The sequence below is a fragment of the Podarcis liolepis genome (assembly GCF_965112155.1).
Source record: "Podarcis liolepis genome assembly, chromosome: 15".
NCBI lineage: Eukaryota > Metazoa > Chordata > Lepidosauria > Squamata > Lacertidae > Podarcis > Podarcis liolepis.
Genome location: NC_139566.1, coordinates 27786650 through 27808261, shown reverse-complemented (window position 1 = coordinate 27808261; position 21612 = coordinate 27786650). Strand labels below are relative to the sequence as shown.

The 21612-nt window shown below is 44.2% G+C and overlaps 1 protein-coding gene across 12 annotated transcripts in view; it reads right to left on the bottom strand.

The window, feature by feature from the left end:
- SFI1 (SFI1 centrin binding protein) overlaps positions 1–21612 on the bottom strand; it is a 34444-nt gene that overhangs the window by 12377 nt on the left and 455 nt on the right. For 2 of the 12 annotated variants that reach the window (XM_083478444.1, XM_083478448.1), the window contains exons 1-19: positions 21245–21393; positions 19232–19327; positions 18144–18215; positions 15724–15876; positions 15109–15180; positions 14393–14503; positions 13122–13216; positions 11312–11429; positions 10275–10377; positions 9637–9793; positions 7922–8083; positions 7311–7381; positions 6626–6718; positions 5301–5398; positions 3991–4057; positions 3042–3172; positions 2861–2942; positions 2034–2212; positions 782–857 (exon numbers count right to left, since the gene is read on the bottom strand). In XM_083478444.1, the coding sequence (XP_083334570.1) occupies positions 782–857; positions 2034–2212; positions 2861–2942; positions 3042–3172; positions 3991–4057; positions 5301–5398; positions 6626–6718; positions 7311–7381; positions 7922–8083; positions 9637–9793; positions 10275–10377; positions 11312–11429; positions 13122–13216; positions 14393–14503; positions 15109–15180; positions 15724–15876; positions 18144–18215; positions 19232–19327; positions 21245–21378 (2070 nt within the window). In that variant the 5' untranslated portion in view covers positions 21379–21393. Of the gene's footprint in view, positions 1–781; positions 858–2033; positions 2213–2860; positions 2943–3041; positions 3173–3990; positions 4058–5300; positions 5399–6625; positions 6719–7310; positions 7382–7921; positions 8084–9636; positions 9794–10274; positions 10378–11311; positions 11430–13121; positions 13217–14392; positions 14504–15108; positions 15181–15723; positions 15877–18143; positions 18216–18977; positions 19328–19489; positions 19685–19806; positions 19933–20995; positions 21394–21539; positions 21594–21612 lie in introns of those variants that run through there. The other 10 variants (XM_083478453.1, XM_083478451.1, XM_083478455.1 and 7 more) reach the window with 10 other exon arrangements.

Sequence of the window (21612 nt, the reverse complement as noted above, 5' to 3'; positions counted from 1 at the left end):
AATGGGTCAAAGTGTAAAATTTAAGGTCAGATTGGGTTAAGGTAAATTATAGAACAAAAATTGAGAAAGATGGAAAGGATTTGCTGAAATAGCGAAATTGAATTAGAATACAAAAAAGCGAGGTGCGAGGAGGTCGATGAAACAAGCAAATGAAAGACAAAGACATGGAAATACTGGATGTGTTTTTAAATGTTTTTGCTTTTAAATGTTTTTGTGGTTTTTTTCATTTTTATTGTTGTGCTGTATTGTTTTTTATTTTATTTTTTATTTTTTGATGTATTGTAACTTTTTATTGTCCTTTTCTCTCTCTTTTTTTGTAATTGTTAAACTTTTAATATCATTTTTTTTTAAAAAAAAAGAAACTGTGTGGGCAATGACTACTGGCATCTTCAAAGCCGAAGTGTCAGCAAGGTAGAGTTTGTCAGCATTTGGAGGAGAGGCTGACAACTGTCTCCTCCACTTTCCCCACTAGCTATTCCACAGCCTCCCTGTCTCTCCCTCATCTCTGTGCTCTTCCCTCCTTTCGTTCCTTTTATCCTTACCAACATTTTCAAACTTCTTTGAGAACGTGTGGCAGAGTTATGCCACACCAGCGGACAGATGCAGATCTACCCAATTTATGTTACTTCATTTCGTAACAAAATGTTGGCTTATCAGGGGCAGAATTTCAAGGTACGCAGAACACACCACATCACACACACACACTCCTGCCTACAAGGCTAGGAATGTGAGTCACAGCAGGTAGTGGACCAATGTGAAATCCATCAGGTATATTTCTCACCTGTCGCCACTTGCTCCAAGACCATTGAAGGAGCTTGACAGAGTGGAACCTTGAAGCTCTGGCCTCTTTCGTCCTCCTAAAGGGAAGCACAGCAGACCCTCTCTCAAGCTTCAGGATAGACATGGGCCTTCTGTGCTACTGACTTGGTGGTGAGCCTCAAAGCAGAGCCTGCCATTTTATCTCGTGTAAAGTACTGTATTTTTTGCACCATAACACTCACTTTTTTCCTCCTAAAAAGTAAGGGGAAATGTCTGTGCGTGTTATGGAGGGAATGCCTATAGGTGGCATGCCTACGGATTTTCCTCCTCTAAAAACTACGTGCGTGTTATGGTCAGGTGCGTGTTATAGAGCGAAAAATACGGTACTTACTTTCCCAAAGTAATAAAGTGTTATAAATGGTAATGCTGTTTCAGTGGTACCTTAGTTCTCGAACGTAATCCATTCTGGAAGACTGTTCGACTTCCAAAATGTTAACAAACCGAGGTGCAAAGGGCTAGCTGCAAGTTCAATTGGAAAAATGGGGAAACACACAGCAGAAGCCATTCAATGTTCGAAAACGGAAGCAATTACTTCTGGGTTTTTGGCGTTCAAAAATGAAAACATTCGGCTTCCGAGGTACCACTGTAGCACTATTCCTGAACTGCTAGGCCTGAGGGATATCTGCTTGGGAATTTCCTGTGTGCCTTGTCCAAGACAGGGCCAAAGGAGGGAGCCGCAGCGGAACCAGCAAGTAAGCTTCTGGAACAAGAGTCTCAAGCAGGTCACATGGGGACTGAGCCCTACAAGTAGATCTGGATCAGGCTTGCTTTCCAGTCTGCTGCTTCCCTTCCATTCCATAAAGGGAATAGCAAGGTAAGGGGAAGTGGCAGGAATTCAGGCTGCAAAGGTTTGGTGGGCTTGATGCAGACCGCAGGCTGAAGGGACAAGGGTGTAGGCCTTTTTTTTGCAAGAACGTGGCCACTGCCAGTCAGGTAAAGTCAGCCTAAAGCAATTATAGCTGCAGGACCTGCGATACCAGTGGCTACTAACCCTGATGGCTGTGCTTTTACTTCTACTGTTGGAGGCAGGATGCTTCTGAGTACCAGGTGCTGGGAATGACAGATGGGGAAAGTTTCTGTTGCACTTGGGCCCTGCTTGTGGCCTTCCCACTAGGACACATTTCTGGTCATTGAAAGAACAGGATGCTGGGCAAGATGAGCTACTGGTTACATGCTTATCTTATGCTATGATTGATTCTTCTCTGTTATCTTACCCTTCCTTTATTTCCTGAACGTTCTCCTTCCAAAGACAGAAAGCAGTCTGCAGGATTTGGTGGCTGTGATGCTCTTTGGCCAAGGACAGTCCCTCGCGCTCTTCCAGCTGAACCACAGTTATCCTGCGCCAGAAGCACCAGGACTGGGACAGCAGCCGTCGCTCAGAGTGCAGAACAGCCTACATAGGGAGAGGAGGGATTTTGAAGCCAGCTCATGCTGTGCCAGGCTTCCGGCAAAGGTAGGGTAATTATTTTGCCAGCAACCTGCCCCCAATAACCCAAACAGTCTTTTAAAAAGAAGATGGCCACCCAGTTGAGCTCAGGAACCCAAATAAATCTCATACATCAACATTGTCAGTCAAATATGAGAGGGGGAGCCAGGAAGGAGAGCTGCAATGAATGGAAGCACAAGCACCATCAGAGGCAGCTGTGGGTGCAAAAAATATCCTGCTTCCTTCTACTTCCTCTTTCCAAGTGGCCTAATTATCACTTTGAGACCCAGAACGTGTTTGGAATTATAGGATTCCTCTCTGGTGCACAAGGAGTAAGAAGAGAGCAATGTGTCTGAAGGCCAGGGCAAGTGCCTCCAAGTAAGCAAAAGTGCCTTAAGGGTGAGGCACTGGGAGACATGTGTGTTTCAAGATTTATGACTTGGCACAGGCATCTCAGGTACCTCAAGCAGGTACAGCAAGCAAGGACATTTCAGAATGTAACAAGGTAAGCATCCACCAACACTGCCTCCTGTCTGAAACCCCTGATATTGTATATTCAAGAACAGCAGTGTAGAAATTGTCTACTATCCTGAAACAAAAAAAATCTAGATTTACCATTTCCTCTGCCATGTGGTTCTCTTGGTGCTCATGTTTTCTCAGCCTCCACCTTTCAAACCATCGCCTTGTGCAAATTTCTCTGGAAAGCAGGGAGAAGAGCACTAGATTTTCACCAGGCACTCAATGCATGCCAAGAGCTGTTCCCCAACATTCTCTTTTTATTGACCCTCCATCCTACCTGTGGAAACACACAGCCATCCCCTTCATCTTTCTCCACCGGCACTGATGATCCCTGAATCGCTTCCAGGCCTCAAAAGTGGCAGGCAAGATCACACCCTCGTAGTGCCTATTGGCTCTGGCATATTGCAGCTGAAGACATATGGCAAAAGCAAAAGCGGCAAAAGCCTCACTCTGAGAAACCAGGAAGGCTTAAGCTATCTCAAAGACACATGTACACAGAAGCGATACAAAGCGACTAGAGTGGCAAGCAGCTACCCCTAGAGCAGCCTTCACTTACTTGGCTCTGCTCCATTTAAAGTAAGGAACAACTCTCTACCTTTATAGAGCAGTGTTCTTCAACCTGGGCTTCCCAGAAGCAGTTGGACTACAACTCCCATCATCCCCAGCCAGCTTAGCCAATGGCTACAGGTGATGGGAGTTGTAGTCCAGAGTCATCTGGGAGCCTAAGGTTGAAATATGCTGGCTTGGAGGGCCTACTAGTAAGCAGAGAGAGTTTAGCAGGGTGTTGAAGAAAGAGCCCACACCACAATGGAACTGCATAAAGCAGAACTTAAATTTGCCCTAGTGACCTTTCTGTTGCTAGGCTGCAGTTCCCATCACCTCTGTCCAATGTTCATGGTGGGTGGGGCTGATGGGAGCTGGGAGTCTGGCTGGGGAAAGCGGCCCTATAAGACATCAGTCTTTGACTGGTGATACACAACCAAGTAGGCCAGCATCACGTACCATGTGTTTTTTTTAAAGAAAGAAAGAAAGAAAGAAAGAAAGAAAGAAAGAAAGAAAGAAAGAAAGAAAAAGATGAGAAGGATGGAGAGAGACAATTAAAGAGTGGGATTAATACACAATGAGAAAAGGATAAATATGGAGAAGGGAAAGGGTATCACTTAAAAGCAGATTCCACTTGGAAAATTCAGAGCCTGAATAGTCTGAAGATGACTATGCCCCCTTACCTTCCTGTGCCTTTTCCAGTTGGCATGCCATGACCAGGTCCTGAGACACCTGTGCAGCAGCACAGTCCTGAAATGTAAAGTATGCAGTTCTGTCAACAGTTGCCTCTAGCGTAGTGGACAGTTCCCTTCAGCTCAGGACCAAGGATAGCTCCCTACAGACACAGAAGGAGTGCTAACAGAAAAAGCACAGGGTTAACCTGCCACTCATGCTATCCAGTAGAGGTCTCCATGGTTTGGGGGCAATGAGGATGCAACAGTCAGGATTCATTTGTGCTGCTTCATGTGGACTTCAGCCAGCAAAAGCACAAAAAAAGCAGATGGAGTAAGGCCATCAATGACTTGCTTTGTATTGTTACAAGCAGTTCTGCTAGTGTCAACTGCACCTCTTGTCACCATCAACAAGTGACAAAGCCACCTATGCCAACACGAGCAATTATGAAGTAGTAAAATTCTGCCAAAGGGAACCAACATTGGATACCCCTTCCCTGCCCTGTTCCCATGACCCAGAGAGTAACATTTGATCTGCTGCTTGGAAACTGATTAAGTGGTACAGTGGTGCCTCGCAAGACGAAAAAAATCCGTTCTGTGATTCTCTTTGTCTAGCGGTTTTTTCGTCTTGCAAAGCAAGCCCATTGATGGATTAGCAGATTAGCGCTTTTAGCGGCTTATCGGATCAGCTGATAAGCGGCTTAGCGGCTTAGAAAAAGGGGGGGAGGGGAAAAAACCGCAGGAACTCACAAGACATTTTCCTCTTGCGAAGCAAGCCCATAGGAGATTCTTTTAGCGAAGCACCTCCAAAACGGAAAACTCTTTCGTCTAGCGAATTTTCCGTCTTGCGAGGCATTCATCTTGCGGGGCACCACTGTATATGAAAAACAGTAGTAACAATAATTATTATTATTATTATTATAACTATCCTGTTTCAAAAGCTAGGCAAGGCTATGTCCAGCTAGTGCTTAAACAAGGGGATTCCCAGGAGCTCAGTCAACATCACTGTGAGCTTTGAGATGGAAAGATGTAATAGTAATAGATGTAAGATTAAAAGGAAACAAAGAAAGAATGGGCAGAATGAGCTCATTCGTAATAACATGGGCCTGGGGCCTGCCAGCTGTTTTGGACAACAATTCCCATCAGCCCTGGCCAGCATGGCTGCAGGATGCTGGGGTTGATGTGTGTTGTTGTCCAAAACTTCTGGAGGAAACCAGCTTGGGGCCTAGAAGGTTTAAGATATGAGAGCATTCCAAACTTCAAAAAGAATTGAGCTACCAGGTTGTAGCTCTGTTGCTGCCTCAATATAGTTGGTTCCTCACCTGTAGTGAGAATGAGCTGACAGTGTCAGGGAGTGGTATCGCTCTTCCTCCTTCTGTTCCAAACGAGATTTCCATCCATTCCAGAACCTGAGCAAGAGCTGAAAGAAAATTGGAAGAGACAGAGTGTGAAGCACCCTAAAGCCTGGTTCCCTTAAACACAGATAGGCCAACCGAGAGGGTCTTTTTGAAATAAAACATCAACAGAGCAGCAAAGGGATGTTTGCTTTCAATGGCAAATGATAAATGCAACAGACAATCCTTTTTCTTCCTCTTTATTATTATTGTAGGTAAATGTCATAACATGTGATCATATAAGTTCAAAAAAAGTAAGATACAACTATTATATAAATACCAATAAATTGGATTTAAATATACTTCTGAATGCTGTATATAGTTAGACAGGGCACAATTTATTTGGACAACAGCACACATGTAGGTCAACCTATTTATGGTTGACCTAACTTTTTATGATACCTAACTTTTTGCTACCTGGAAGATTGGTTGTTCTGACACATCACGGTAACTTCCATAACCCTAACTTTTACTTCCCTATCCCTAACATCACCATAATTTCTGAGTCCAGCCCAGTCAGAGTCAGGGACTCCTGTTGGCCTGCACAGGTACACAAAGAAGATCCTTTCATGATGTTGTCACACAGTGGTCCATATGTAAGTAACTGTTCCTAACTTTACACACAAACACACACAGAGTTTTCTATAGCTTGCTACACTGCATCTATCACAGGAACAACTCAGGAACACAAGGTACCCATAGGGCGCACCTAGTTTTTTTGGGGGGAAATAAAGGGGGGGAATTTTTTTCCCAGGTGCGGGGCTTTGGCGGGGGAAGCCCGAGCTTCCCCCGACCCCAGCCCCCAGAACAGGCTGCTCTCCGCAAGCCGTGGGAGGGCTCCCGCGGCTTGCGCAGAGCTACCCGAAGCCCGGGCGCGACTGCTCAGCGTGCCCCAGGCTTCGGGATAGAGGCAGCTCTCCGCAAGCTGTGGGAGGGCTTCTGCGGCTTGCGCAGAGCTACCCGAAGCCCAGGCGCGACTGCTCAGCGTGCCCCAGGCTTCGGGATGCAGGCAACTCTCCGCAAGCCGTGGGAGCCCGGCGGGAACTCCCGCGGGCTCCCAGAGCTGGCTGATAGCTTCCTGAAGACTGGATTTGCCCCATAGGATGCACACACATTTCCCCTTCATTTTTGGAGAGGAAAAGGTGCGTCCTATAGGGCGAAAAATACGGTAGTTTTCTTGCCAATGTGACCCAGAAGGCACATTAAAGGTTCCGGTTTAGTGTAAATGAAGCAGGGAACACAGTCAAACTCACCATGACTTGGTGCTGCTGATGAGCCAAGTTTATCCTCATTTGCTTGACAGAAGCTTCTGTAACATTCTTCCGCAAGGCACTCAGCCCACAGTGCTGTGAAAAGCAAAAGAGCAGGAAGCACGCTGGAGAAGCCACTCCTACTACAAAGGCAAAGGTGTGTCTTCAATAGCCCATCTTATTTACGATTTGTAAAGATCGGCTTCATGCAGAAGAGATATGGGGAACTGGCAGCCTCTGACAACAGATTTTGGTATTAAGTGGGATACTGTCTAAGCATAAACCACAGAATATTCTCCTACACAAGCCATATAGAGAGGAACAGTACAACAGCATTGGCCATGGAGCTGTAGTGCAGGGGTGGGAAACCTTGGCCCTCCAGACATTGCTGAACTTCAACTCTCATCAGCCCCAGCAGTCATGGCCAATGACCAGGGATGATTGGAGTTGTAGTTCAGCAACAAATGGAGGGCCAAACCAGTTGTAGCGCGTTCATCTCCAGCCCCATCCTTCCTAAAATTATGCTGCAGGGAGCTGAGATTGGCAGTGGCCTCCAGCTGCTTGAATACACACAGTGCTTGCTTGCCACTGTGGAAAGCGGCCCGATGGGAGAATCATCATGGAGGAACCAACTTTTCCTGGTCAGAGGTCATTCCAGAGAGGACACCAGATATGGCAAACCTCTTACCAGCAGGTGACATCTGTAGTGGTGCTCAGCACGTTCATAGTGCTTAGCTTTTTGGGCACACAACGTCACATCTGTTATTCAGGTTAAGAAAAAAAGTTTGCTTAACCAGCTAGAATAGATCAACCTTTCAGTAGTTTATTACTGACCTGGATAAAAGTTATGGGGAAGAATCTACATCCTGCACCTGTGAATTCCACCAAGCTAATCTGCGTTATCCTAACATTCTTCCCTTTACTTTAAATATATTTTCCAAATGTGTGCCCACTCCTTCCTTTGATTGTTAGGCGAAAGAGAAAATAAGCACCCGGTGATCAACTTCTCTGAATATTTTATCATGGTTTTACACGCATGTCTTCTTAAAGACTGTGACATAGTGGTCCAACTCTGAGCCACGAGGGCTCACAGAATCAAACAGCAGGGCCTTCCCCAGTCTTTGCTCCAGTGCTGCAGACCTGGAACAAACCTATATGGTATACAGAGTCGTTCCTCATGTTCCAAAGGAGTCATTTAAAAACAACAACCCAGAAGTATCATTTTACACATGCACCTCAACTCTTACTACCCATGTCCCCCCTAACCGCTGGAAAGGCCCACAAGGAGAATATGGATACACTGCTTCCATCGTGTGAAAACGCTTCGCAAGGCGACCCTCGCAGCCAGCTGAACAAGGTGCTCCTGGTGGGCATGCAGTTGCTGTCTGTGTTCCCAAGTCAGACGCCACATCGAGAAGCTCTGAAAGAGGACCCGGGTGCGGTTGTGCTGCAAGGCCAGCTCTGGAACAAAAGAGGCATAAAATGTCCTATCTGTGCTAGGGTCAGGGTCGGGGGTGGTGCATAAGCATTGGGTATTCAAGTGACAGATGTTTTGGTATGAAATAGGAGCTGGAAACTAAAGTAATTTATGGTGCCTGCTTGCAGGCTTCCCACTGGGGCATCTGGCTGGGCACTATAAGGATGCTAGACTAGATGGAAATTTGGCCTGATTCAGCTTCAGGGCTTTTATGGTATTTAAATGCGGGGTCATGGTATTCTGCATGAAAAGCAAATTAGCATTTGCACAGGAGCAACTGTTCAACTTGTAAAGAAAGGTGGAGTGAGGAGAAGTTCTGCCCCCACTGTGGGTGCTGAAGGGGCTGAGCTAGGGGGGCAATGTAGCAGGCCGTTCTAGAGCTCTTGTCCCGGGGTGGCGGCTGGAAGACCAGGACTGCAATTCCTGCAAAGCAGGGGGCTAGACTAGATGACCCTTGGATACTTTCCAATTGTATAATTCTGTGTTTCTGTGATTCTTTAGGAGCACACACACAAAATGTGCTGAATCACTAAAAGCAAAATGAAAACAGGACTTTTATATTGTTTACTCTACAATTCGGTGTTCTGTGACAGGAGAGTGGAATTCTGCTTCTAAGATTATTTTAGAATTGAATTAGGCGCAGGAATACAAGGGCAGAGGGACTGAGCTCCACCTGCAGTATCTCTAAGTCAGGGGTAGGCAACCTAAGGCCCTGGGGCTGGATGTGGCCCAATCGCCTTCTCAATCCGGCCTGTGGACAGTCAGAATCAGCGTGTTTTTACATGAGTAGAATGTGTCCTTTTATTTAAAATGTATCTCTGGGTTATTTGTGGGGCCTGCCTGGTGTTTTTACATGAGCAGAATGTGTGCTTTTATTTAAAATGCATCTCTGAGGATTTGTGGAGCATAGGAATTCGTTCACCCCCCCAAAAAAAAATACTCCGGCCCACCACATGGTCTGAGGGACAGTGGACCGGCCCACAGCTGGAAAAGGTTGCTGACCCCTGCTCTAATTTCACAGCCTTTCCAGAAATTCAGAGATTCATGCTGAATTCTACTAAAGTCACCTTCCAGCAATTAAGGAAATGGGATCTCCCCTCTCAATGGAGCTGCTCCCACTGAATAACAGCTTTTCCTGAAATCTCCAACTAGAGAGGGTTTTTTTGGCACACAGATGTATTTAGCTCTCAAAGGCATCCAGACATGGTTTTCTACTATGCTCCACCCTTATCAAACAAAGCAATAAAGTCATCACATTTGAAATATTATGCTACACCCTTCTGTACAGGCTTTTAGTGGTCTACTGGATTTCTTGGCAGTGGAGATTTTCTGCAGTTCTGGACCAGGCCATCCTATACTGGCAGTGCAATCACCGAGATTCCTGTCTTTGAGCAATAGAAGATGCCTAAGCCCACTTGGAGACAACCAACACCCCAAGGGAAAAACAAAAACTTCTCTCTTAGAAGAAATGCATCACTCTGTGGTGTTGGAAGAGAAATCAACTCTATTTTGTCCCAAAGCACTGTGCGCAACTCACTGTGCTGATGCTCCTTCTCTCTTCGGATTTGCACATAGACATGCCAGGATTTCATGGCCCTCCACATCTCCCTGTGCTGCTCATGCATCACTGCCCTGGCCTCCTCCTTTCTCTCATCCTGGATGCACGTATAGCACTCCTTCCATTTGAGCCAGGCCTGACAACAAGGATGAACAGGAAGAATAAGGGTCCGAAAACAAGGCAGTGAAAGAAGAGGCAAGGCAGATCTTATCTGCAAACGATTCACAGAAATTGCACCCATCATTACAAACAGAAGCAATTAAATAATAATAATTTTGTTAGCTAATGGGCGAAATTCAGCTGTGTGCTAGTTACACTTGCACGAGCAAGAATGGCTTGTGCAAGAGAAGGTGAAAAGAGCCAGCATGGTTCACATGGATAGTTGTGCCACAGTTTGCACTAGCTTCTATACTTCTTGTTGCACAACCAGTTCCACAACAAAACCTCTGCTAGCGTAACTCTTGAACTGGATTTCATATTGTGCTTTATTATGCTACTACAACAGCCCTTGCACTGGTTGTCAGAGAACACTGAATCTGGGCCTTTGGCCAGTGTTAGTCTGTGCACACAACACAAAGGCACACAGGGTTTAAAGGGTTGATATTCCCAGCACTCACACGAAACTGTAAGCCTTGGGCCCAATGCTGTAGAGCCTGACCATCCATTTCACAAGCTACTTGATTCTGTGACCATCTCTTTCTCCACAACCTCCATGCAAGTCTGTTGAAAATAAAAAGGTTAGGACACACTTTAGACTTTAACTCTGATGAAAACAAAGAGTTTTATGAATGTATGTGCTGGAGAACTATAGAGCCCCATCTGCTTCTTAGAACAGCATTTGTCAATGTGGTGCTCTCCCAACATCTTTGACTAAAGCTCCCATCAGCCCCAGCCACCAAGGTCATGTGATGCTAGGTCTGATGGGAGTTGTAGTCCAAAACATTTGAAGGGCACTTGGTTGGTAAGGCTGCCATAGAGATACCCAATGTTTTTGGTCCCTTTTTGATCCTTTACATGACATAAACAACTTACCATGTCAACCAACTAACTGAATAGCATTCTTTACGTATTACAGTAGTTTTCAAAAACTGTCTTCTTGGAGGTGGGTGAGTTATTGTTTCCTTGGAAATCTATTTATTTATCATTAACATGTATCATCAGCTCTTGTGGCACTAAGTGCTGGTGGCAACATAGAACAACATGAAAAACATTCTTTTTTTATTTTAAAAAAAAACACAGCAATTAAAAGCAGGAGCACAAACCAGTGTGGTATGGTGGTTAGAGCATTATACTAGGACCTGGAAGACCAAGGTTCAAATTCCCACCCAGGCATGAAGCTTACTGGGTGGTGACCTTGTGCTAGTCACTGCCTCTCAACTTAACCTACCTCACAAAGTTGTTGTGGGGATTAAATAAGAGAAAACGGTGTATGCCACCTTGAGTGTTGAGGTTGAGCGAGTCTGCACTGAAGTGTGGAATTGAAAGCCAACGTGGTATAGTGTTTAGAGTGTCAGACTAAGACTGCCATGAGCTCCATGGAGAAAAAGGTGAGATATTAATTACTTAATTGTTTCAGGGTTGGAATATGTAGAAAGATGGAAGAGGAGCGCCATGTGCCCCATTAACCCTTGTTTGAACCTGAACCAGTTCTCACCGCAAGGCACTCTTTTCCTTGAACTTGAAGGCCTCCAAGTGCATTCGGCGCTTCATCCGGCGCAATTCCACATAGCTCAGCCAGCGCTGCCATGTCCAAAGCGTTTTCATTTTTGCTGCTGTGAAAAATGTGAAGCCATGGTTTTAATGGCAGGCACGAGTATTTTAAAGATTCCATATTTTTGTCCAATACACATAACTTCTCAATCCTTTTTGGCCCATACGGAAAAAGCCTGGCTCCAGGAGAGAGGCGTGGTTGGTCAAAAGACTGACATCAGACTGTTTTCAGACACAAAAGGAACTTCGTATCTCATCAGGAGGACTGCAAGGGCACTTTGCAACAAGCAGCTGCAAATAGGGCTACACTGGGGACAGAGGGAGGAATGGCACCTTAAATGCTTCATAGTTCTGGAACTCACATGAATAGGACTCTGAAGGCCAAATGGAATGTAGTAAGTCCATGATGGGATCTCCAGATTGATTATTTTACTTATTATTTTACTTTTACTTATTAGCATTTCTAAACCAGTCAATACTTAAGTATCTCTTAGCAGTATACAGACATAGCACAAAACTATAAAAAGCAGCATATAAGAAAACAGTAGAACAATCCTTGTTCAATTTCAGGTGCTTGAAAAAGACATTTCTATTTCAGCAGGCATTTTGGAAAAGTTTTTTGTTTTTATACTTAAATTTCATTTATCTTATCTGTCATATGCTTTTAATTTCTATGCACCCAGCTTAGAAACTTTGAGAATTAAAAGGTCTGGAAATAGCACAAACAAACAAGAAATAATAATATGGTTCCACCAGGGCAAAAAGATGTCTTCCCAAGACATCTGGACCAACTAATACATGATGATGCCTCACATATAGTATTTATGCCTGAAAACAGCTGCTGGAAGTGTTGCTCCACTTTTGATCAGAGCAGCAACACTGGGGGTAGGGAGAGTAATGCTTTGTCCTACCCCCCACTTTCCTTATCTGAAAACCAGAAGGGTATTTTTTTTCTCCAGTGAAAAAAAAATACATAGGTGCTTGCCTCTCTACACTGGGAGAAACAGCAAAGCATGGGGAGGGTGGGAAAGGAAACTGAAAAGAGGGAGCAATGAGTAAAGATAAGCCAATGCAGTTGAACAATCTTTGGTTCAACTGGGGATACAGAGCACGGGGCTAAAGCTTATTGAAAAAGACAATTGTAAGGAAAAGATGGGTGGCGCCACTTAGGTGTCATTAAATTAGCAATGCAACTTGCTAGCTAAGCAAAATGTCTGTTAAATTACTGATGCTAATGTAATGTTTATTTAGTAGATATATCAACACCGTTTGCACTGTTGTCCTGTAAGATTAAAGATCCCAGTAGAAATTCATGGATTTCACAACAAGCAAGGTTTTCAGAGAACTATCCAATAATGTGCTGGCTGCAACAAAACTCTAAATGCAAAATACATGTTGCTGTTCAGAAATACTGCAGAGCAGATGGAGAACCCCTTGAGCTTTGGCAGAGGCTTCCTTCGATAGCTGGGATTAATTTAACACACAGCAAAATATGCAGAGAAAAGGCTCGGTGCTGGGTTCAAGCAGGCTGCCATCTGCACTGGAAGAGCATGGACACAGCAACCCAGGCTCTTCTACTGCAGGGCTGAGGAAACTGTGGTCCTCCAGATGTTGCTTGACTCCATCTCCCAAACAGTCTGAGCCAACCTGGACAAAGTTCAAGGGTGGTGAGAGTTGTAGCCTGACAACAACTGGAGGGCTACAAGTTCCCTACTCCATTCTACATTCTTCCACAACAGATTCTATTCTCTCACCGTGTGAATCTGCAACACAATAAGTCACCTTCTTCTCTCGCTGCAGGAGTACGTAGGACTTCCAGGCCCGAAAGATCAGGTTGTACAGGAAATACCTGGCCAACAAAAGCAAATAAGGGTCAGAACCCAGCCTACCCATTTGCTATACAGATGATTCATTCCAAATTACTATTGAGGAATGCTTTTGCATTGTAATTTTTTGCAACACAGAAAGTATTCATTTATTTACACAGGTGGCAAAACAGGCTCGGAAACAACCACTTGCTTGCTTGCCTAAGGCAAATAAGAATCCCTTCCAGGTAGAGAAGTTTGTTCCTTTTTTGTTTAAAAATGACTGTGTACGGGTTATGTGTAGGCAGACGGCCTAGTAAAAACTTTTGTGGGCTAGTAATTATTACTGCTGTGCTTGTTATTTATTTCATTTATGAATTGCTTCCCACAAGCTGCCCCAAAGCAGTCTGCAATATAGTAACAAATATAAAACAGTTACACACACACACACACACACACACACACACACACATATATAGTTTTAAAATCAATTATAAAAGCAACAGGAGCACATACAGGAGTCAGTTCAAATACAGGACAGATACCAGCTGGGACAAAGAGACCTTGTTGAAAGAGAAGCATATTTCGTAGGTGCCAAAAAGACAATAGAGAGGGTTTCTGACTGATAGTAGCTTTTGTGAATTTATTTGAAAAGCAATTATTCATCAAAATATGTTGATGAGTCCATGCTGTATTTGCATGGATACCCAAAGCCTAGGAATTGGCAAACTACATATAGTGTGGTTCCAGAGAGGAATTTTGGTGGCCAAGTGACTGGCCATGAAACACCGAAATGGAAAGAAACAGCAGTGAATTACCAGTGCAGGCAGCCTATGAGAAAGTGGTTTGGATGATCATGGAAAATAAATATAAATGTACAGAACTGCAGGACAATTACCTTCAGCTGTACATATCAAGGAAGAAGAAAAGCAGTGATGCAATGCATCCCTGACCCCCTTTTTTGTCCTGTTTGTAATGATCAAACTGAGGATGATTTGGGCTCTAAACTATGGTTAGCGCAAGCCATGGTTTGGACCAATGTATCTTCCTAGTAAGAGCACAGGAAGAAATGCATGCACTTAGGAAAACTGAACTGAACTGTAGAAACACCAACATGCCTGGCTGCGTGCTGACTAGGATAGCACAGCTTGCTTTTTGACACATTACAACAAACAGGGGATTTCTTTTCTCTGTAGTATTAGAAAGTACATTTAACAGACCTGTAATGGCAGTCAGCCCGGATGGTGAGCTTCCATTCTTTCCAAATAACCCACCATTCTTCCTTCCACCCTCCAAAGGTTTTCCGCAGTATCTTCTGATGATAATAGCGCCTAGAAAAGGAAAGAATACAAAACATATAAGACAATGGAAACATACACACAATATTAAATCAATTATTGTAAACTTCTGCCCTTTATCTGTTCAGTCATCATTTTTTTCACTTCCAGTTCACAGACTGGACTGCTCTAGTCCTGCTGAAATCAACAACATTTAAGCATGCTGAACTGTGAGCTAAAACATGCCCTTCATCTGTGAACAAGTGTTCCTAAAGACAATTATAGTTTCAATAATTCTTATGAGTGATTTTCTTCATTTTGTACCAGCAATAAAAGCCCAGAGAAATAAGTCTCTCCCAAAATATCACAGCACAGGTGACACTGTAAACAATGAAAGGCTGTGGATTTCAACATCCTGGTGTTCCAGTAGGCTGTGATGGTTCAGACTCAACAAAAAAGCATGGTTTGCAAGTTGCCCCCAAATCAGGATCTGAAACTGCAGACTGAAGCAGATTTGGCCAAAGTGTAGTTTCATGTTCTATGTAAAATAACACTCTGTAATCACTTTTTACACATGCACAAGCCATAAGTCCACTTGTGTAGACCAGTTTCACAGAGAAATACTTATCATTTTTAAGCAAAGAACTTGCTTTGCTTACCTGGCACTAGAAGGGAGGACCCTTCCAAATGCCTTCTTCATCCACAAGTAAAGGAATTTCCTAGCCAGGTGTCTGAAAAACATATCTCTCAGTGCTTATTAGCATATATTTATTATCTATAAACTTTCAGCCAAAGATGAACAAACAGGAACTTCACACATAAATGCTAATTCCTCCATTTAAGTCCACCACTAAAAAACATCTTTTACATGACATTTTCCCCTCACCCTTCCTCAAAAGTGAGGTTAAAAACTTTCCTTGTTAACAAACTTGTGAATCTGCTGCTGCTTAATGTATCAATTAGAAGTACAGATATTTGTTTTTGCTGCTGTTCAGAGTTTGGTAAATCTGTGTTTTAATTATCTGATTACTGTTGCTTTTTTACGTTTGCTTTTTAAGTTTAACCTGCTTTGAGCAGCTCCTTTGTGGAAGGGGAAAGTGGAGGTGGGGGAATCTTTTAAATGAAAATTACTTCCCCTGTTTGATTCGACTGATGAAGCCGGATCAACGTTTTAAAATGAATACAATAAAAATATACTTACTGGACACGACTACTTTTCATATTAAGTTAATAAGCCCTACAAATAAGATATAAAACATAAGCATGTCTATTACCTGATACGGAGTTCTTTTAATCTCCCACCTCGGTTCCAAGTGTATGTCACACGGTACGAGATCCTGCGATTCCCAATCAGACGCGGAGGAGCGAACTGGCCACCTGAACCTCCTTTATGACAAGGCTGTGTCTGTGTTTTTATAAACTTTGAACTTAAAATAAAGAAGATAAAGAAGATAAGCACTTTTTGCCACTAAGCTTTCAAGTCCCTAGGTAACTTAAGACTTTCACAAAGCACAGAAGTAGGATCGAGTGAGCACTCTTCCCTGGGCCCCAGTTCATTCAGAATGATGCTGCATTTGAAACTGGAGAGTGCTGCTGCGTTTGTGCTCAGGTACTGCTTGCTTATGGGCTTCTAGTAAAGGCCCATTTCCTACACTGCACATATTAGACCTCTTGATGTGACAGTATCTGTAGAAGGCCCTTTCCTACAGAGTGCAGTGACCAATAAAGAACATAAGTAGAGCCCTGAAGCTGGATCAGCCAAAGGTCCATTTAGTCTAGCATCCTTTTCTCACAGTGGCCAACCAGATGCCCACTATGGGAAATCCACTAGCAGGACCTCAAAGCAACAGCACCAGATATATAATGGATAAGGTATCGTGGTCACCAGCTGTATGAGGCTTTGTATACCAATACCTGTACTTTGAACTTAGCCCAGTTTCTAATTGGCAGTCAGTTCAAGGCTTTCAGGAATGGTGTAACTTGATGACAACAGTCAATTCCGTGAGCGACCACATTCTTGAACAAGCCTGTCTGAATTTCTGGTTCTAGGGAACATCAAGGGCTTTGGTACAAGAAAGAACATGCTAAGACAGGGAAAATTATAAAAGTAATTGTCTGCAGCCTCCATTTGCCTTAGTATGAAAGAGTATATGTAGCCTAATACATATAGAAAATACTGTTGCTGTTTCTAAAGCTAGAGAAACTAGGAGATAGGCCAGGGCTGCACATTTGACTGGCCAAAAAATTTAAAAAAAATGATCAATTGGATGGTCAAACATTGTCAAATAATAGCCAAATATTTTTAAAATAACAGCGTTATTAGAACAACAAAACCACACCATACTTTATCAATATGTCTGAGACATCTGCTAAAATTGTTACAAATAACTATATTATATAGTTATATTGATCAACTGATGATATATGATAGGTCAATTCCTGCGGGCCAGTCCCGAGAAAGCAATGATGTGGATTTTCCAGAATTTTTTTCATACAATTTCTTTTTTTAAAAAACATCCAATGCATATTACACCATCTGGAAAAATTTCTGATGCCTAGAAAGTGTTCTAATTTAGAATGCTTCTTGTACTATACTTGTATTTAGTAAACAAAGCTAAGTGTTGGAACTACTCAGCTTCCCTATTATAATATTTGCAACTGGCATCCATTCATGGTTACTAATGAATTTATAAAACAGAACATTTTTCATGGAGAAAGAAAGCACTGGGAAAATGTCCATGTAGAATTTTCTACCCTACTTCACGACAAGATTATAGGGTTTTCCCCCTAGAGTAAAAAGTGATGTGGAAGAAGGATGTCTGATTGTGGCCTGCAGACTCACCCTCCTTAATGCAGGTTTTGCAGCATTCTGTACTGTTTCAAAACCCACAAAACCTGTTAGTCCAGAAGTGACAGTGGGACACAGTGAGTGCATGCAACCTGCGGGAGGTGATGTTTCTTTCAACTCCAGCTTCTCTACAACCTAGGTTTATCAAACAACTCTTTTATCAATCACTTAAGACAAGCTCAGACTTGATTACTCTTCCAGAACTAAAAATAAACCTACAAAATCAATCTGCAAAGAAATTATTGAAGAATTAATGGTCAAGAAAAGAGAAGCCAAGCCTCACAGCATTCAGTGGAAAGGAAAAACTGTGGTGTTGTTAAACAATATATTCTAGACCATCTGGCAAAAAAAATATTTTGGTGGTTGAATGAGCACTCTCCTCCAGCAAAGGGAGGTCTGAGAATGCACCACATTTCTCTGTAAATTTACCAGAGATAATGTACTGAGCAGGAAGAAGGCTCCTTCTTGTTGAAGTTCAGCCATGATGTTCAAGGGCCAACTTCAGGACAGTCACTGTCTCTCAGCCTAACAGACCTCACAGGGTTGCTGTGAGGATAAAAGGGGAAGGGGGAGAACTGTATACACCACTTTGAGTTCCTTAGAGGAAAGGTAATAAATGAATAAATAAAGTGAGGGGAAAGTCTGACATCCAGGAATCTGTAGCACAGACAAAAATAATTTGATCACACTACTGTGTGCTTCTTGTGTAATATTACAGCTTCTAGTTCCACTGCAGTGGTAGCAATCCTTGTTCACAAACTGTTGCCCCCCCCCCGAACTATTTAAGCACTAGCAACAACACAGCTGAGTTTTAGGTACAGGATCTTCTGTTTAAGTGTTTCTTACCTGAATTTAGCCTTCTTTTCCATCACGTTAACAGCCTTGTGTCCTCTACTGTCCAGTCCAGACCACTGTTTTCTGGTAAGAAAAATCCTTTGTCAAAACATAAGGATTGTTTTCTTAAAAATACATGACAAGTGGCCCTGTACAGAGTCAGACCATTGGTCCATCTAGATCAATATTGCATACACTGACTGGCGGCAGCTCTCCCGGGTTTCAGTCAGGGGACATTCTCAGTTCTACCTGGAGGAACTAGCATCCAGAGACACAGTACCTCTGACACTGAAGGTAGTACGTAAAAAGAGCCCAGCTGCTGAATCAGGCCAAAGGCCCATCTAGTCCAGCATCCTACGAGATGCCCCAATAGGAAAGCCACAAGCAGAATATAAGCAAAACAACACTCTTCCTACTTGTGATTCTCAGCAGCTGATATTCAGAGGTATGCCACCTTCAACATTGGAAGCGGGGGCATAGGCATCATGGCTAATTGCCATCAATAGCCTTATCTATGAATTTGTCCAACCCTCTTTTAAAGCCATCCAAGTTGGTGGTCATCACTGCCTCCTGAGGGAGGGAGTTCCATTGTTTAACTATGTGCTGCATAAAGAAGGACTTTCTTTTCTACGTCCCGAATCTTCCAGAATTCAGTTTCATTGGATCTGAGTTCTAGTGCCATAAGAGAGGGAGAAAAACTTTTTTCTTCTATCTGGCTTCTCTATCCCATGCATACTTCTATCATGTTGCCTTGTACTCAGCTTTTATCTAAACTAAAAAATTTCCAAATCCTGCAACCATTCTTCATAGGAGAGTCGCTCCATCCTCTTGGAACATTTTCTGTACCTTTTCCAACTCTATTCTTTTTGAGGTGAAGCGACCCCAAGTGTGGTAGCATCATAGACTTGCATAAGGGTCTTTAGATGCTGGAAACTTTATTTTCTTCTCCTTTCCAAATCTCTCCAGCCCAAGGGCCTGAACCCCTCAATTGTAGTCCTGGGCTGCTCAGAAGACGACCCCCTATCTCTCCCTCACTGAGATAGTCCAAAGAAAAGCAGAGGACAATCCCTTGTGAGGGAATCCATTGGATAGCAGGATACCTGGTCGGGGTAGCCTGATCTAGGGTTTCACTTTTGCCACAGCCTACTGCCTCAGAAGCCAACTTTCGGTTTGCAGAGAATTTTTCATTCCCTTGCCTACAAAAAACGAGCGTTAAAAAAGAGATTTCTTCAATCTACTATCTGAAAAGGGCAGAGCCTCTTTCTCCCCTTTCCTCCTCCTGCTACACGTGTAGCAGGCATCTCCACAACACTTCTCGCTATGTCCGTGTCGGGCTGTCACTGGGAAGGAAGCATCACCGAGAGAAGGGGCTCCCGCCTCTCCTCAGGAAAAAGCGCGGGAAGGCGGCCCGCGGCCTCCTCCTCATCTAACGTCTTTCCCCAAGGAGGCGGCGGCCGAAGCCTTCAGCCTCGGCTGGGGCACGGCACACGCCCAGTGGTCGCCATGGCGGGCCGGCGGCAGGACAGCTGCCTAGTTACACTTGGGAGGGGTCCTCTGACTTAGAATAACAGGCTTCCGGGGGGGGGGGCGAGGAAGACGGGAACGCGAGGGAGCCTGGAGCCGCACTCAATTGCTCTTTATAGACCCTCAAAACCAACCAACCATCCACACGCACGGAGCAAGTTGACGGGTACCGGGTACCCGAGGCGGGGGTTCGCCAAACATTGCGAGACTTCAACTCCCAGCATCCCTTTCCATTGGCACTGCCCGCTGAGGATGATGGGAGTTGGAGTCCCGCCACATCTGGCTAGCACCTGGTGAGATTACCCTGCCTTTTTGCCCTCCACTTCACGGCGCGCATGGAATGAAAAGTGGAGGGGGCGGGGGGGGGAATGCACAACCACCCAGCATTTGGTAAACCACGTTTTTCTTTGAGGAGCAGCTGCTTTCAACGGGGCGCGCGCAATTTAACAGACCCGACTCCCAAGTAATCCTGCTCAGCATTATCTACTTAGAGTAAGTTCCATTGGACGCACTAGGGCTTCTTACTTCTGAGTAAGCGTGCATAGGATTGCATTGTCCTCTGGCTCCATAGGATAATTAATGTGGGCCGGCATTCTTATTTCTCCCACAAATATGCAGGAGAGGGGGGACTCCGGTAATTTATCGCTCATCTTATAATGAGGAACAAACCTTGCAGCCCTAAACACATTCCTTCCCAGAAAATGTGAATTGCACGGAAAGGTACTTTTAAAGCGGAGTATCTTAAGTTTCATGAACAAGAGCCACTTTTATTGCAATTGCGCTTACATAAATATACAGGGGTGGTGATGATTGTGAACAATGGGGCGGGAAAAGGTCTGTCATATGTCAACATGGTGGTTCTATGGACGTTTACTCAATGGTAAGTCTCATTGTGTCCAATGGCAGAAGGGTTTATCCAGTAAATGTGTTTAGGATTGCAGCCCAAATGATGCAAGAAACAATTAATTGCTCCTTAACACACTTTAAGCACAGCCAGAGCGGTTAAAAGGCGAGTGTGTCATTCTTATAGATGAAATAGAAGTTTTTATCTGCGTTTCTGAAGCCATAGCTAATCCGCATTAACTGATATTCGTTTGTGTCATTACAAAACGCGTTAAAAATTAGCGAGAATCAACTGATCGTGCTGCAGTACAATTCAGGATCTCATGACCTGTCTTGTGACATACATCGGGGCTAAATGATTTAATTGAAGCTAATCCATTGCTTTGGATAGCTAAGTATCCCCCCCCCCCACCACACAAAAGGCATCTCATAGTTTACAGTGCAATCCTAACCATGCCTACTCAGGAGTAAATCCCACCAAATTAAATGGGGCTTACCAGGTAAATGGGGTTAGGCTTTGCAGCTTAAAGAGGTACGCGGCCGGGAACCATCGCAGTCCTCTCCACCGCTCTGCGCGTCCGAGACTGCAATCCTATTGCATACAATTACTTGGAACCGAGTCCCCTTATACTTTCAGCGGGGCTTAACTTCTGAAAGAGCACGGACAAGACCACCCTGCAACGCTGCATAGGCTCAGTCTCTTGGGCTGCAACCCTATGCGCACTAACCGGGGAGTAAAGCCCTACCAACGCAGTGAAGAGAGCAACACAACCACGCACAGGTGCCATTCAGCGCCTCCTGAGCGGGGATTCCCCAAAGCAGGCAACAATCGATAAGAAAACGAGGCTGTCCCCCCGAAACGCCTGAAGGACCCTTCCATGCCTCTTAACACACTACTCTATCGCCACCTGCCTATTGTGTGCGGGTTTATTTATACAACTATAAATCTCGCCAGAGCTGAGAAATGGGAATTCGAATTTGGAAGTAGCCTGTGAATTTCCTATACTTTGTTTTGTATTTGTGTTTCCCCGCCCCCCTCACCCGTTTTGGGCAGGCAATCGCCAACGGCACGCTCTCTGCGGGCCTGCCCGGCGGCTTACACTGCGCGTGCGCA